At 41.6% G+C, this 17,973-nt stretch overlaps 1 protein-coding gene across 2 annotated transcripts in view; it reads right to left on the bottom strand.

Moving 5' to 3' along the window:
• The window catches only part of EPHA4 (EPH receptor A4), a 102,777-nt gene that overhangs the window by 22,826 nt on the left and 61,978 nt on the right, over positions 1–17,973 (bottom strand). For both annotated transcript variants that reach the window (XM_065074123.1, XM_065074124.1), the window contains 3 exons: positions 4,626–4,750; positions 3,262–3,421; positions 2,073–2,184 (listed from right to left, as the gene is read on the bottom strand). In XM_065074123.1, the coding sequence (XP_064930195.1) occupies positions 2,073–2,184; positions 3,262–3,421; positions 4,626–4,750 (397 nt within the window). The remainder of the gene's footprint in view (positions 1–2,072; positions 2,185–3,261; positions 3,422–4,625; positions 4,751–17,973) is intronic.

Here is a 17,973-nt window from a genome sequence, read left to right as displayed (position 1 = left end):
AATTAGTAGTAATAACCTAGAGTTCAAAAGTGGGCACCTAGAGCATATGCCCAGTTCCTACATTTGGCTCACGGATGCAGAGAGGCCATGTCTGCAGGCCAAAGTGTGTTTTTGATTGTACAAATGTGAGTTTCAGGTCATGGCTAGACTACAAAACCTCCTTGTGGGACTGTATGGACAGAAAAGCTTTTTCTTGTCTGAAGTAATTTTGGAAAAAAGTGTAATTATTTTGCTATTCTCTTCTGCTGGTGTAGAAACATCATGAAATATCCCCAAAGCCCACACCTCTAAATGACATTGGAAAAGTGGTTAAAATCATTAGAGTGATAGTGAATATTAAAGTAGATTCTGTTTACTGAGGGCTACTTCCAGCTACTGGAGAGCTGTGTATTGAGGAAGGCTATTAATTAGCAAGGCACCAGGCATTAGTATGCACAGAGGAGTTTCACTGTCCTGTTATTGCATTCATCTTGATTTGTCTTTCCCCTTCCACGGCCTCCCTGAGACCTACCAGTGCAGAGCTACGGGACATCTCTGAACCCACGGCCACCGGGATACTTTTATCTCCATTCCCACCAGTATTGGTCCAGCTTTTTGTCCCTGCTGTCCACCTGCTCTTTGTCGTGTGTTGATCCCAGTGCAATGCTTGTGGGCAGGAAGAACCCAACAGACAGGCTGAGCGGTGTGAGGACCTGCCTGAGCGCACCCACAGCAGCCAGTCTGTCAGCTACCTGGCTCCAGGCAGCCCTTCCTCTGACAGCTTTATGGCCGATACTAAAGAGAATCAATATGAGGGCAAGGGGTTGACATTTCATTTTCTAAAAAGTGATCCATTGAGGGCCAATCACCGAGCAGTGTTTATCAGCCTTGGGAAGCGACTTTTTTATAGGGGGAGGAGGGGAAGGAATCATCTCAAAGCAGCTCGACAGGCTCAATTCTCCAAGGTGGCGACTCATAATTAGAAATCCAATGTATCCTGCTATCAATCCTGCCTTAAATAATAAAGTGATCAATAAAAGCAGAGAGGAGATTAAGTCATCAAGCTCAGTGATGCTATTTGCTGTTCCAGTGGCTTTTAATAAACCTGTCTCTCTGCATTACATTTTCCTATGTTCTGCTCTTCTTTCTCCTTGCCAGCATGGAGGCTTTGAGTTGAACACCCATAGAAAACTGTAAAAATGCATGTCTGCTTTCCAGGTATTACAAACATAGTGACTTAACTGCTCTTTAAGACAACATAAATTAAGAGAGCAAATCAAGGGGAATTTATCTGCATTTATAGCTGATGCCATTAAACTGATCAACAGAGACTGACAAAATATGAATCCCTTAGATCCCAGACTTCAGATGCAAGTAGTGATACATTCAGTTTTATCTGAGAATTACACTGAAGCAAAACCATGCTGATCTTTTTAAATGAGACTGAACACAAAGATGACTACAGAAACACTCACACTGTGTTTCTGCTACACTGTCCTCCCACTCTCAGGATTGTTCTTCATGCCTGGGTTGAATTTGGGAGAATGAACTTGTTGGAAGGTTATGGTCCTGCTCTGATGAAATAACCATCAATCCAGTCTGCCTGTGATGCTGAATGACTGTGGCTTCTGTTTTACAGTCATATCCACTCACACTGGAAGGACTAACCCAAAAAACTAATGCAGACTCATATAAACACAAAAATCACAAGCATAGCAGTCTGATGGCTTAGTTCACAACAATGCAGTTGTTTATCCCCTGTCTATCAGGAGTGAGTCCAAGAAAATCTACTGTACCCATACCCATTAAACTTAACTTCAAATTACACTAACCGCAAATCTCTATCTGGCTTGCTTCTCAATGCCAGTTATTGGAATCAACTTTGCATTTGAAGGGCAAATAGAGCTGGAACTATTGCCATTACATCACATGCTGCTTGGTTCTAATGTTGAGAAGATCAAAGCTACATGGGAGAAGGCTTGTAATGCAAATGCACTGTTTATGATGCTAATCAAAGAATTTAGCTTTGTTTGGAGGAGACAAAAAGCTCCCTCATGAAAGACAGAGGGGGAGAGAGAAGCTTAAGTTCTTACCTCCTGCTGATGACAAAGGCTGCAATGAGAATGACCACAAGAACAACACTGCCAGCCACTGAAACAAGAAGCACTGTGGGATTGGTACCATCGCCAATGATGGGGGAAGGAACTGGAAGCAGAAAAGGCAGCATTAGTGTCAGATACCCTCAAAAAATCAACCTGGGTAGCACTCAATGGGGCTTTCTGGCTTGTGAAGGCAGTTTAGAGTAGCACTCAAATCTACTTTCAGGCCTTTATTATATAGTCATTTGACACAATTTTCCAACAGGGCCTTAATCAGTGGAAGACATGATGTTTGATAATGATTTGGGGAACTTCACTGGGAACATGGCTCCCTCTCCTTCTCCCCTTCAGTGTTTCTCAGATGGTAGAATGGCTAATTTTTTCCATTTCTAATTGCTTTCCACTCTCTTTCCTCCTCCTTTTTTTTTTCTCAGTGGGGCCAGATTATCACTCCCCAACTGGCACAAAGAGAAAAAGTTATTTTAAAATATGTCTTCCCTCTTCCGGATGGATTATTTTCAGCTGTTAACATCCTAAAGGATGTTTTCACTAATTGGCATGATCTTACACTGATATAAACAGACCTGTATGTCCAAAATAAAATATGCTTGGCCACATTGCCTTCCTGCCACTGAAAAGCAAATATTTTGGGGACTAAATTTGCATGTTTCCTTGAGCAAAGTGAAGAGCTCTACCGACAACATAAATTGAACATTCTGTCTTTATATGACTGTTTAAGGAAAAGTGCAAATATGTGAGCTGTTGTAGGATATCTAACTGCCCTATGTCAATAGCTAGCAAAGGAGAATAACAGGGTTCTATTCTCCTGCAAATGATATATTCCAAAAACATGTGCAAACATCTAAATTTACAATACACAGAACAGGTACATAGATCTCTCAAGCACCAACGGCTTCCAAGCGTTTATAGGGTGTGCGTCTCCTTAAGCCACACTGAAGTATTTTCATTGTTAGAATCTAGAATATATTAACAGCACATGCAATAGGTGTCTCAGGTCATATTCACAGCATCACTAACAGTCATGAAGCCACAGAAGAGCATATTCCCAGAACGGACACACCACAGTCCAAGTGACCAACAGGAACCTCCCAACGTGCAGCTCAGTTACATTTGTGCCCTTTGCTCCAGCAAAAGAAAAAGAGATCAGTGGGCATGTCATTACCTGTGTTAGTTGTGAACTCAAACGGTCCACTGAAGTCTCCATAACCTGCTGCTGTCCTGGCCCGCACGTGAAATACATACGAAGTCAGGGGGTTCAAGCCTTTGATGTCCGTGTTCCTGGAGGCTGTCTTCACAATGCGATAGCTGCGCTCGTTTTGGTCCTAACAACAAAAGAACACCGCGGTGATCAAGGGAAAATGCCTCGCTGCACCATGAACTGCTGCACCGTGAACCGTGGAACACCACTTCCCTGCCAAAACTGTCACGATGAAAGAAGGTGAGTAACAATGATGGAATTCCCAAAATACATCCCGAGGGCTCCTGCTGTCGGCCTTGCTCAATATCCCTACACTGCGTGCTGCACAGAGCAAGCCAAAAAAAGGGTGACGAGGCAGTAGGTATGATGCTCATATATCACTGATTATTTAAGAAATCACACCACTAAATCCTTTGGAAAATAGCCAAGCCTTCAAATAGGATCCTCTTGACGAACAAGCAACATTTTACTCACACATGCTGGCACTTTCTTTTTCTTCTCACCAGCCAGAAGCCATATAAATATATATAAAGATTTAAAATATTTTTTAAAATAAGATAGTTAGAAAATGTCTTCCAGAAGGTCCAATCTTAAAAACTATTCTATTTTTGCTTGAAAAATCCATCAGAAAATGTAGTAATGAGGTTCTTTGCAAATCAGATGCCTTTTACAGCACATGTTAGGGAAGCAAATATGTGATTATCTTTGTAAAAAAAATTTAGAAGTATCCATGTGTGTGCGAGAAAGAGCGCACACAAGCAAGAGCAGGTAATTGTTCATTTTTGCAGAGAACCTTGAAACAAAACAGCTCTTTTCATAGTTCCATACTTGAGGAGTTATTTGTAGGAATTACATTTCTAACTTGGAAAGTATGAAGAATGTAATTGTCTTTCCTTATTCTCTATTAAAGGCCATCCAGCCCACACTATCACGCGAAGCAGAAGCTATCGGCAAACAGATTTTCTTCTTATTATTACTGTGTTATATACTTCATTATTATGCTTCTGTCTATGAAGTAAAGCTAATGTCTCACTTCTGCCCAACATTATTGATTCGCATTATAAATATGCTTGCTACAAAAGCGAGTAGTTCCTAGGTAGGAAAAAATAACAAAATAAACTTGTACCATACAGCTGGAACAGCCTATGAGTCTCATTCTTTCAAGCAACCATTTAAGTGCATGAAATCCTTAATTGGATTTTATTAAACTGAATCTATTTTGTTTCAAATGATGGAATCCTATCTGGAAATAAACTCTAACGGAATGAAGTAAAAAGCTCTCCTCAAACCCAAACAGAATTCCTTGCTTGTCCGTTTCTGAACAGTACCTTTTCATAGTATTTGACTTCATACTCCAGGATAACTCCATTTGGCCTGTCAGGTTCCAGCCAAGCCAAGGCAACGCTGTGCCTTGTTATCTCTTTAGCCTGGATCAAAGCAATTGGGGACGGAGCTGCCAGGAAAAAAAAATACAAATATATAAGCAATAATTTAGTTTCAAAGTTTTTAATCATAGCTTTCCCAACATGAGCATTTTTAGAAACTGTGTTTTTCTTGCAGGAGGGTTGTAAGTATTTAAGTATTTCACCAGTTTTCTCTTAACAAAATTGCATTTAATTCCTCTCTAGTAAAGCTTTTAATTGGATTCTGGGCAGTACTAGATAGGTTTGAAGAAACATTACACTGAAATGTTCACAACGCATAGGCACAAATCCCCCTGACAGGTTAAGGAACTAAAAGATTCTGCTTAATTTGTCTCCTTTCTTAGGCATAGTACATAGACTTATACTATTGTTGTTGTGATTCTCTTCTTCCGTCTCCTAAAATTACCTGGTGTTACTTCATTAGCTATTTACTTTACAGAACTCTGAAATCCTGAGGAGCCAATCTGGTTTTGTGTAAAGCTGAGAAAATATTGCCACTGAATTAAGTAAGACCAGAATAAAGCTGAATACATATGCATTTGGACCCTCCCATGAAAACCAGGAAACTTGTATTTCAAGAGTCTGAGCCAATTTGTGCTTCCTAACTTGCTTTGCTAACGCCCAAGTCTGTGAGCAGTCCCTGGAGAATGAGGAAGCTCAGCGCCCAAGGGCCCGATTCTGGCTTTGATAGCTCCTTCCCAGCCACAAGATATCAGAGACTGGTCCTTTGTGTACCAACCTGGCATCATCTGACCCTGCCCCATGTGGTGCTATATTGATGCGATTAATAGAAAAAGCAGGATTACGCTGCCAAGGGTAAGGGCTGCGTGATTTTTGGAAAAACTCTCCCTAGCAACAAGCTCAACTCAAAGATCCTTTAAACTGTATCTGTGTGCAGTAATAAGGGCTGCAATGAAGAAGATAATGGAAACCATCGCATTGTGCGCCCTGCACAGAGCCCCTGCTAATGCTGAAGTTCAGGTTTTTGACTGGCTGGAGGACAATGCATTCTCCCTTTGACTGTGATAGCAGCAGATTCATGGCTGCGCTGAGGGAACCGGTTTTCTGAAGATTTATGAACCCGGCTGCCCCTTTCTTGCTGTTGTGTTGCTGTGTGGTCACATCTCGAGCCAGCTGTTATCAAGTTCTTTTGATGCTGACAATAGCTGGTATAAATGGCGAAGTCTCCAAGGATAAAAAGGGACATTCATGAAATTTTTAATCTTATCTAACAAAGCTGTCCTGTATAACCAGAGATTAGAGGTCTTCCTAAATTGAATATATTTCTTCTTTTGTCCCCTAAAGCTGCAGACACGTTGCTCTTTTTTTTCCTCTTTTCCCTTTCTTTTTGTTTCTTTTTCTACTCTTAACTTTGAGATGACGATTCATGAAAACGTTAGAGTAAAAAGTATCCTTGAAACATGCATCCTTGAAAACTACCAAGAAAGACAAATAAATAAAACAGTCACAAAAAATGAAAGGAAAATTGAATGTTGAAAGCCTCAAACCTACTTGACCGTATCGGACAGTTCTGATGGAAGTGAAAATAACCAGTAGACACCGCACAGTCACAAAAGGGTGTCTCCTCTTGATGTGAAACCATCAGGGAGCTGCTTCCCGATTTACTATTTGACAGTTTGGCATCTCTGTTAGAAATGCCTCCGGTACCTTCCTCTCTTTTTCATTGTCTGTCTCTCACAGGCAAAGGCAAATACTGGATGACAGAGGAGACTATAAACACAGCCAACAGGGAGGGTCCAGGTGTGCTCCATCAAATTATATCTATGGTATGACTGAGAACCTGCTTAATAACCTCACAGTTCCTCAACAGAGAATCTCACTTTTTTTTCCCCTTTGCAGTAAGAATACTCCTCAGTTAATAAATTAGAGAAGAGATTCGTTACCCTAAAACACACACACATGACATTACTGATAAACCAACCAGAGAGAAATCTGCTTAGTTAATCGGTGCCTCATGCAGGGCAGACAGGCAATTCTTTTTACTGAGAATCTGTCACTGATGCTGGTCTGACCTCAAGAATTGCAGAGAGAAAGTTCACTTTCTTTCTTTTATCCCTGTTTTAACCTCCTTGACTTCCCATTTCATTTCTGTGGGCATTTATATTGGAATTCAGAGCGTCCTTCAATATTAGGCTGGTAAGTGCTGTATGAAAGCGTACTTCTTCTCTGTTGTAAAATGCCTATTTGCAGCAGAAGAATATATATTAACTATCTTTTCTTGTGGAATATGCTTAGCTTTATACAGTTTGACAAGTGCTTTCTTATGTCTCTCCAAAAATGGACAGCTGATCCTTGGCACTACTGGAATACACAACCTGGTCCTCCACGACACAGACAGGGCTTGTTTGCCCATTCCTTTGTTAGTCCTTACAATTGTAAGAATGGCATTAGTTTTTCCTTCTTGTCCTTTATATGCAGCTTCATCCTGCTTAACTTTTATTCTATTCCTTTGTCCTGTGTTATGCAGATGAGCAATTTGTTCAAGTTGTTTTGTTTCGACTATACGTCTTGCCTCTGCATATGCTATACAAAAACCATGAGAGTGCTGAAGTTCATCTGCAGGATGAAGTACTAGAATTGCAAGAGGCTGTCCAGGAGCTCTTTGATACCTCTGTAGCACAAACCTGTAGTGGTCTATGCAATAGGTCTATGCAATGGGCCTTGAGGAACTGGGCTCAGTAACCACAGGGATTACAACAGTTATGCCACTGCATGGATAAAACCCTTCATTACAAATGCTCCCTTATTTCTGCAAATAGCCAAACAAATCAGGTTTGTTTGTTCCCTTGTTTCGCAGGATCCGACAGGTCTGGGTCTCCTTGGACATATGTTACCAAAAGGGCGTAAGAGTCCAGTGAGCGGAGCCCGGACAGAGCAGACCCCCAGGGCCAGCTCCTATGGCAGCCCAGGCGGCAGTCACAGCCTTCTGGGTGAGCTTGTGCAAAATATTCACTTTCTTTGTTCTTCTGCCTTTTGCCTTTAAATTAGCTCTTTGGGAAGACGTGAAGACAAACACATAACAGGTTGTAAAATGATGCTTTGATCATGAGCAGAATAAAAGATGGAATCTTCCCCTATACGTGCGTGGGCTAACTGCTCATAATATACACACATTCCTACACAAGCATAAGGAGGACAGCTTGACCAAAAATAAAAACGTACACAATTAAGATGTTTGCAATAAGGTCACATAATACTTTTGGAAGAGAGTGGGAGTTCGCCTTTTCTTTCACTTTTTGCAAATTCCTCCTCCCTGATATTTGAAAGGTACCCTAAGCAAAAATTTGTTTCTCAATTATCATTGCTTACAACAGCAAGCTTTTCTGCCACACATGCACAGATTGTACATACCGAGCACCAGTTCTACCAGAACAGCCCATTTCAGAGGGAAGAATGACGAGGTGTGTTGGTGTCTAAAAAGAGGTCCCCTTAAACAAAAGCACCAAGTGTAACTTTCCTTAGTTCAAAGCTCAGCAGTTCCTCTCCCTTAAAAACCCCACTCCCTACTGATGCGAATGTTGCAGTTTTCTTTTATCTACTTCCTCAATAACCTGCCATTAAACACCTACTAGTAGTTTTATTACTGTGGTTCTGAGCTTGTGGCCTACAGAGAGAGAAAGACACAGATGTACTACAAAAACTTCACCCAAATGCCATAAAGCCATATCCCAAGGCTAATAAGGGCTGAATTATAACAGTTTTGAGGCACTTTAAAGGATGGTAGAAGCAGAGTGTCAGTTTTTCATTACTGGTTCAAATTAGGGAAGGGGGGGAGAGGAAAAAAAAACAGGAAATAAATAGATGCAATAAAGTCTCTGGCATGTAGGCATCCATGAGTGAAAACAGCCCTTTATAAAACTACAACACATGAGTACTCAGATATCAAAGATACACAATGCCCAGTGTTTTAGTGAAGATGCCTTCTTAACCACAGCAGGGTTTACTTACCACTCCCCATGATTTGAATTTAAATGGATCATGTTTACTCAAGGGGTCTTGCACTGATTGAAAAAATATACCCACAGTTTGTACATTATCTCAGCTAAATTCAAATAACATATTTAAATTTAATTACTTGAAGCTTAGGGGTTTTCATGCTTTTCTTTTTTCCCTCAACTGCACACAACAACACTTATTTGTTCTTATCAATGGCTATGTGCTTTGTTGAGCATCAAAATTAAATGCTTGAAAGCACTAATGATGTTACTGTGATTAAGGGTTTTTACCTTCCAGGGAAGATACTAAAAGCCTGCTCCATTATTAATTACTTAAAAAAAAAAATCTGAGAATCTAATGCCAAAGAAAAGAAGAAAAGTCCTCTTAGAAATCAAAGCAAAACAATAAAATATCTTTTATTAATTTGGACAAAACACATTTAAGGGAACCTGGCACATTTTGGGATTTCTCTTTGAATATATACCTTGTAATATTGTGGGTTTTTACATGGGATTTTGGAAATTATATTATCAGATAATCTCACAGCAGGAAAAGGACATAGAACACAGAGAAACAAATATGTTCTTAATCATTTCTAAAGTCAACATTCTCCAGGCCAGATTCTAGTAGTTTTATTCATGTAAGAGAGCAATTTACTCTACTAGCTGCCACACTGACTTCAAATCAAGTGAAGGGAGAAGTACCCAGCCCTAGTTAGTTACATGCATCAGACTAAATTAAAAAGGAGTTGTGCTCTTCCCTAAGATGCTGATGCTCAGTTTGGCTTCCCGTTGGGCCTGTTACCCCCTGTCCTCTCTCTCACCCAGGTATAAATGCTGCAGGACCCGTCTTTTTGACTAACACCATCCCTGTGCTTTGAGTAGTCCCGGCAAACAGCTCCACAAACAAAGGGGAATGTATTTTAGCATGACTACATTTCCAAACATATGCATAGCATATGTATAAGCCATGTATGTACGTAAGGATAAGCACATGAAAGGGTTCTGCACATGTGAACCTCCATGCACACACGGAGACGAGATGTCTGCGCATGTTGGAAGAAGTAAGCTGGAGTTTGGAGTTCCCGTTCTGTGCGCCCAGGATGACAAGGATGCCTTCTCCTGGGGACCAGTAGGAGCCTACGGGCTGCATGTGCGCTTGAAAAACTAACCACGTGCAAATTTCATTTTTTCTCATTATTGCCTTTGTATAAGTGGAGCAGACATTTGTACTAGTGATGACTGGGCCAGGTTAAGACTTGGACAAGGATCTAGTGGCCTGATTGCTCAACTGAGCCACTGGAAGCCTCCCAAGACATTCCCAAGTCCTCTGTCTTCCCACCGTCAGCCTCGCCCTCCCCCAGGAATCACAACTGGCAGGGAACACCTCCCAGCTTGGAAACTGAGACACGCCAAGGTTCAGGCCAGAATTTTAAGGTTTAGCATTTAAAGTAAAGACTTTAAATCTACACCACTAGAGTAAAGCGCCCAAGGTTATCCGCCCACACTTGAAAATCCTGGCCGAGGTAACGTGAAGCTGTGTGACAGCTGAGCTTGGCCTCTTTCTCTCAATCCCTTCAATCAGCCGTAATACTTCTGAACTAAACTTTCCTTCCCTGTTACTAGAAATTACACTGCTGAGGAAAAGCACCAGCTCAGCCACAGGATACTCTCATTGGACACTTTCAGCCCAGAAGGTCAGGCACGAGTGATCTTCCCTCTCTTTCCAGGCTCTGCAACCCAGTCACTGCCAAAAATCTCTGAGAAAAACAAGTGACAAGCTCTCAAACCCAGGGACCAGCTCTCATCAGGTACGTTTGTAATGATGTGCTCATAAAGAAAGGGGCTAGAAAATGAGATTTTAAAGACTGTTAACACAGCATTATTATGTTTTAAACATTTCCTCTGTTTTAAAGTTTTCATTTCTTGCCTCTCCCAAAAGAACCTGAGCTACAAATCTTGCCAAACCACAAAAGCTGGCTCTGACTTGCATCAAATCAAAAGCTTGAAGGAAAACCCAGGCTGATTGCAGCAACAAATAGTAGTAGCTGAGGATTATTAGAGTGCTGTATCTGTACCACCCTACTCCCGGCTTCAGTTCTTGGAGACATCCACAAACAGCCTGTATATCTTCTGCGTTGCACGTCCAGTTCTGTGTCAGAACTGCTGACATGATCATGAGCAGAATAATAGATGGAATCTTTTAGCCCAGGCTACTTCAGTGTACCAGAACTGCTCTAATTTAGTTCAGAACAACTACAGGAGCTGAGGTCTGGCCACAGTTCCCTGGGGTTTACATCAGGAACTGCAGTGAGACAGGGGTGACAAAGACGATTTTGCACATCCAGGAGATGGCTCGTTCTGGGTATTAATTTCTGAGGACTAGCTCTTGACAGCAAAACATTATTTTCAGGTACTAGCCCTCCAATTCTGAAGGCCAAATAATGATGTCAGCTAATGCAATGCAGGTCTGGAGCAACTCCAAAGATCTGAATCTGCATCCTGCAATCCCAAAGATTGCCCTAAACCAAAAGACTATAGATTCTACATAGCATTTAGCAAGAGATCTGTATTACATCTCAAGCATGGGGTCTGTTTAGTCTGAGAATGGCTTGTTTTCCTTCTGCTAGCTTGCTAAAAAATCCTGTTGGCATGTTCTGACAAGGATAACTTAATAGCTGCCAACAGAAACACGGCAGAATACTGTGTATTTCCTGTGTGTATGAATGCCAGTTTAAAACAAACAGGAAAACAAGTCTTTCAGATGGAAGGCAATTTATAAAAATCTATCTGAATGTTACAACCACCAAAACATTTCTAAATGCTTTAACTAGAATGATTAACCCAAGAAGGGTGAATGTACCTGGCACTGTGAATCGCTCTAAGAAACTCTGGAGGTATAAGCAATTTGTTAAAACAGGGAATTAGTCAGCAGCTGTCTGACCTGAGCGGGTTTGGAGCCGCTGGTCACAAAACAGGTCATGTTGCAGTTACTCTTCCCTCTAGTTGAGGTTAGAATCTGACCCAGTATAAACAACAATAAATTCTGTAGCCTAAAGAAGCCAACACTGATGCTCCACTGCATTATTTTGAATTGAGAGAAGCAGAGAAAATGGGCCACGCATTCCAGACAAAGAGAGATTTGCTGTAACTCCCAGAGCTCTCCTTCAGGGTCCAGACCAGTCATACTCAGAGGTAGGATCCCATGACCTGAATGTGGGTTCAATGCTTTTGGGAAGCACGTGCTGTAATCATCCTCTTATTTCCCAGACTCTGGTCCAGCAAGCACAGACCGCCAGAAACCACTGATGCTGGGACACAGCATCCAGAACCGCAGGGTACAGCGGCTCTGGGGGAGCCAAAAGGAGAAACTAGAGACCATAACCTCTAGTTATTAAAACAGATAACTATGGTGGAAACAGGGCATTCCCTGACCACTCAAAATAAGTAGTCTGGAGCAATCTGACCCACTTACCACCATCCCTTCACCCACACGCCCCGCTGTTCCTCCCGGGGAGCCACCAGAGCTAATCCCCCCAGAAACAGCCTGTCCTTCACCTTTGTACTGCTGCACAGGAGGAGGATCTGCTGAGCTGCTTTTTCAAAACAAACTCTTCCGCTCCCCCTCCAGCCCCTTCCACAACAAAATCACAGCTGCCCTCAAAGACACATCAGATCCCCCAAATGAAACCCTTGTCCCATTCATTAAGCCCTTCCTCAAGCCAAGCAACCATCCAGTTACTCCTCCTCCCATTTCCATCCTCCTGTCCACAGTCAGAAGAATTAAGACATGTCTGCATAGACTACACAGGTCAACAGAGCGAGGGGCTAGAGCTGTTCTTAAATTGTACAGGACCAACAAAATAACTTACTGTATCTGTGCCCTGCAAACCACTTCTTGGGTGCAGCTTTCCAGGCACTTACAATAGCATATCAACAATCCACAAAAGAATAGCAAAAATATGAACTCTGCTGAATTAATATCCCAAAGGGGCAACCTTTTGTCTCACATTGAGAAGGACAGGTCTCAGCTGATGCCTCATGTCTGTCTCTGCTAACAGAAAGCCTTGTTTCTGCTCCTTGGTCCTGTCTTACACCTATCACAAAGCCATCCGAGCACATGGTTACCCCAACAGTTGTGGCATAAAGCTCAACCCACTATGGGGCAAATGCGTGATTTAGTACCCTGGGCAACACTACTCCTAATGCTGTTCTCCTTGGTTCTCACACAGTTTTTATTTACTTGAATCATGGACGTGTAGATGATATATATATGTGCTAAATAACTTCCTTTCTCACTTTCAGCATTAAGAATATTAGATTTTGTAAAAAAAGCTGCTTAAAAGCCTTTTTGAAATCCAGCCTGCGTCCTATATGCCATTTAGATGCTTTGGAAATACTGAAGTAGCTTCTCAACAAACAAACAAAAAATGTTATGACTCATTTTGCTAAAGCAGCATTCACTATTTTAATAAATAGATTTGGGCACATTGTCTCATCCTGACTTCTGAAGTGCTACGGTAATAGCAGAGTTAGACTTTGCCATTTGGGTTTCTCAGATCAATCACCCAAAGTCAGAAATGGCAAGAACCTGGGAGAAAGAAAAGATAATAAAATTATAAAGATTTTACTTCAACTGTGGTACAGAGCTCCAACAGCAGCTGCAGGATGGGTCTCAGTCATTCCCCTCCGAGCCTGCAGCACTCAAACAAATCAAAACCCAGGGCTCACCTGACAATAAAAATCACAATTCCCATCTTAACACTTGAAAGTAATAAACTGTTTCCAAGCCACCAAAATTAAGGAACTTCACCTTTATTTACTTTAAGCTCCATCACATGGAAGGAGGCCAGTGCAGAAGTTTTGCCTTTAAAGCTGGATGCCATTTCAGCTGGATGACCTATACATTTTAATTATAATTGATATTCAGAGTGTTCAGCTGGAACTCTGGTCGGTAAAGTACCTCCTGTACAAAGGTTAGATGTATTTGACATGACACTATCTCTGCCTCTGGGCTGTTGAGAAACTCTTGAGATTGAATCGAGGTTTAGGTTTTCTGGGCTCACTTAGTGCACATTAGTTCTGCCAGGACGCTGCAAGACACCTTGCCATGCTACCCCACCAACCGTCCTCTGCTTCAGGGGAAAAAGATACTCTGTGCTTTTGGAAAAGTACCACAGGGAATCGGCCGGCAGCGCACCAGACTCTCACACTCAGAGCTCTTCTACCAGCTCCTCTCACTGGAACTCAATTAAGCCCCTTTTCCTCCATCTGCAACAGGCAGATTTCTTCAGGAAATTAAAAATCATAAATAGACCCAATGAGAGAGAAAACTATACCCTGAACACTGTGTTGTTGCAAAAAGCAAAGCTACCTGAAGTTTGCTGTTCATTTAAAAAAGAAAAAAAAAGTGATGAGGGACAAACTGGGGAAGTCTTAAGCTTCCTGAAACACATAAACCTTAAAATTAAAATCTTAGTTCATGATGTCAGTAACTGATTACGTCATAGGTGGCACACAATTAAACTTATAAACGGGTTTCATTATTTTGGTTTTATGCCAGATACTGAAAACTAGTGCATTATTCATTTTTAAATGGTGTCAATTAGAGAACCCCCAAATGGAATAAGCAATTAAATATTAAAGGTGGCTGCCTCAGTGGAAAACAGTCAGAAAGATAATTGGTAAAGTTTCCTGTGCAATGCAAGGGCCATTACAAAGTCCAAATAATTTCAATTCTAAAACAAAAAAATAAAAACAAAAAAATAAAAACAAAAACCTCATGGGGTTATGAAGATTTGGAGTTGTACAAAGAATTCAGCCATGTTTATTTCCCAAAGGAGTATTGAGCTACAGACCGGGCAAATAGAGTCCTGTGAAAACAATAATCCCCAATCAGGTCAGCAGTTGCATAGATGGGTCTGTACTCCAAGTGTGGACCTGCATGTCCAGTCCCAGATTCGCAGCGGATAGGAGGACACTGAGATCCCACCTGATGCTTAAAACCCCGATGATGGGATCTGTGCAGCAGGTCCCTCCTCCTGCCAGGGCCCCAAAGGTACCACAGCTGGAACCCACCAGTGCACAGGATGGGGACTGCAAAGAAAAGTATAATCTTCGTTCCAAACCTGCAATTCTATAAACATTTCTTCTTCCAACATCATGCAAAGCACTTTCAAGTGTTATGTCTCTCCTCCCTGTAAGGTTCATGGTTTTGTTTTTAGTTCAGTTTTTGTCATCAGCAGGTCCAAAAATCTGATTATCTTCTCATGTGATCCAGATGAAGCTAGTAAATTCCGGTTAAGGATCAGTCAGACTGAAAATCGGCTAGGAAACTCCTGTGCTACAGAGCCCCTCCAACCTGTGATGTTTGCGCCTTGTAGATACAACAAATATAAATGAAAAAATTCTCTGGTTAAAGAAAAATGCCAGCTCTGTAAGCAGTGCCTCCCTTTGAGCCCACTCCACGCTCTTCAGATCAGTTCTCCCCAGCGCTTGCATAATTGCAGTTTTAACCTTCAGCACGGGCAGCAGCGAAGCAAAGGGCTGAAACGCTCCTGGAAAGGCACCCCTGGGTTTGCACTTTGTGTCTGGAGCACGATGGAGAGCCCACGGAGCCCTGCAGAACCCTCTCCCCTCGGCTGCCCTGTCCCAGAGCACCCAGGGAGCAAGAAAAACACGGGATTTAACACTCAGCCGCTTGCATACTGCAGTCGCTTTCTGTCTTATGTGCATGCACAATATCTTGATAAACTAGAAGGGAGGCTGCAGCCATTCCATCTACATTCCCTCTAATGCTAAGAAAGATAAATTGAGGCTGATTCACAGGACAGATTTAAAAACGCAGTATGTTATTGAGACAAGCGCAATCTTCCCGGGGAGTCGTTGTGGGTTGTCTTGAAATCATGCCTTGATTTGTTTGCTAAAATAAATGGACACCACACAAAGCTCAATTCATATATGAGACATCTGTTCCAGCCCACTATACCTTCCTATTTTGCTTAGCTCAAACTGTCTCATTCTATTATTTATTGATGGAGCCACTTAATGGCACATAGAAAATTAAAAATAATAAAAAGATAATTAAAAAATTCAGTGCTTTCCTTTTAGTCATCAGTAATCCATGGAATTGAAAGACATTTATATCCAAAGCACATTACAGTTTAAGGGTTTTTCTGTCTGTAATAATCCATGGATACCTTCAGTGGTTTTTAATACAGACAAAACCAAAGAGATTTTATGGAACAGTAAAAGTATTTAATAAAAAATCAGAATCAGTCAATTGTCTTTTTAAGACCAGGTGATAGAATTCGATAGCAGGGATAAAAATTCTAATAAATTCTGTGGGAACAATTCAGAAGGCTGAGACAAAAGTTATAATTTCCTTTCAAATGAACAGCAGGACCCTTCCATAAGGGATGTTTTGAACTACAAATGACTACAAGAGTAAAATACAAAGTGCTGGAGCTTCCTACATCTCTCCAGACCACATTTAAAAAAAAAAAAAAAAAATCCAAACCCACTCTCAACTTTTGTTATTATTAGTTTAAAAATCACAGCTTTCAGAAGCTGAGAATCTGCTCTCGGAGTGCACTACTGAGAGTTCTGGGACTCTGGCTCTTGAATTTAGTAATGAAGGCAGATTACCTTAATCTAAGGAGACGCCATGAAATCCTTCAAGTAGATGCAGATAGAGGCCACGCATTTGCCTGCTTTGTTTGGGAGGGGAAGCCCACTGGAGCCCTGCCATGATAATAAAGCGCTCCCTGCACGCCTGTTCACACGTGGGGCTAAATCTGAAGTGACATTTCTCAATGAAAGGAGCAGTATTCACTCGTGTGCTCAGCATTTTGATGTCCGCCAGAATCTGGCAAACATGATTATAGAGATCCAGCGGGCATGCCACAGCTCTATTTAGTCCTCCTGGTTCAACGCAATGCTCTGCAAAAAATAAATTAAGAATCGCAGGCTGCCTTGGGATGGCATTCTGGGGGTACGGCTTCATGCACAGAGATGGACTCGACACACGGTTTGCAACTCCTCATACAAGGATGGAATGTCTGAAGCAAAGAGGGCTGCTTCACCCACCCTTGGGGTCAGTTGAGCATCCTGCCCTCCAAACTCTGAGCCTGGGCAGAAACTTGGGGATTCAGGGACTGGCGATGTTTATTTGTGCTGCTCTCCATGGCATTTTAATTAGTAACTGTGCGGATTTAAAACCTTTGAATGGACACACAGGGGCAGTTGTGCAGCCCAGCTTTTGTGTCTCCACTCTCTCAAAAAAATCCTGTTTGAGGACATCAGCAGGAGGTTAATGGAAGCTTTGATAAAGTTCTCCAAAGCCTTTTATTGTTGCTCAACTACAGACCGGACTCTGCTGTCTCTCTGGCTGCTTTCCAATTAATTTAGTCCGCTGCAAAAACAACTAGAAAATTTAGAAGCCCATCTAAACATTTGGTAGCCACAAACATTCTTAGGCAAAGTCTCCTTCGATATGAGTGTATTTCCTTGCCAAGTGTTTAAGGGAAGTGCTCGGACTGGATGACAAGCTTTGTGAGTGTGAAATGTCAGAAAAGGAAACGCTGTTAAATAGTCCAGAGCGAAGCTGCAGGACCGTATCTTCATCTCTGTCAGTTTGGTAACTATTCATCTGTACCAACATCACTGAGACCAGAATCTGGTCAGATTTGATGCCTCCTAAAAGTAAATTTATATAATTTAAATATAGTCAATGCTACCCAGTCCTGAAAGTAAATGCTGTTTTCCCCAGGAGGATACATAACTAATGTCCATTTTCCATAGCAAACCATGAGAACTTTTTCAAAAATGTGACCAAACCTTTCTTTAAATGCTGCAATTACTCCTTGGCACTATCTGACATGCAACTTCTCTAAGCTGCCCACTGAACCTTGAAGTCAGTTATTTACCAAGAATCTTTAGAAAGCACTTGTTTTTTTCCCTTCCGACCAAGGCTTGTAACCCCCACCTTGAATACAAATTCATGGAAATGGGTGGTGCAGACAGCTTTGCCAGCAAGCAGGCAGTTGTTATTTTAATTATTATTTCTTTGTGGAAAGCTGTAGTTACATTAAAATAATAATTTAATCCCTCCCAACAATAGTTTTCCCGGTTTTGTTTTTAAGATGGGAGCACGTATGCTTATAACTACGCATTTATTACAGACCATCAGTTAAAGCCTGTGCAAGAACACAGAGCTGTTAATAAGAAACTCCCACTTGCATCTGCCAGCTTGGAGAAGCTCCTTACTCAGACACATTATCTTATACACATAATTA

The sequence above is a fragment of the Columba livia genome, chromosome 9, assembly GCF_036013475.1.
Source record: "Columba livia isolate bColLiv1 breed racing homer chromosome 9, bColLiv1.pat.W.v2, whole genome shotgun sequence".
NCBI lineage: Eukaryota > Metazoa > Chordata > Aves > Columbiformes > Columbidae > Columba > Columba livia.
This window is presented reverse-complemented; position numbering and strand designations above follow the sequence as displayed.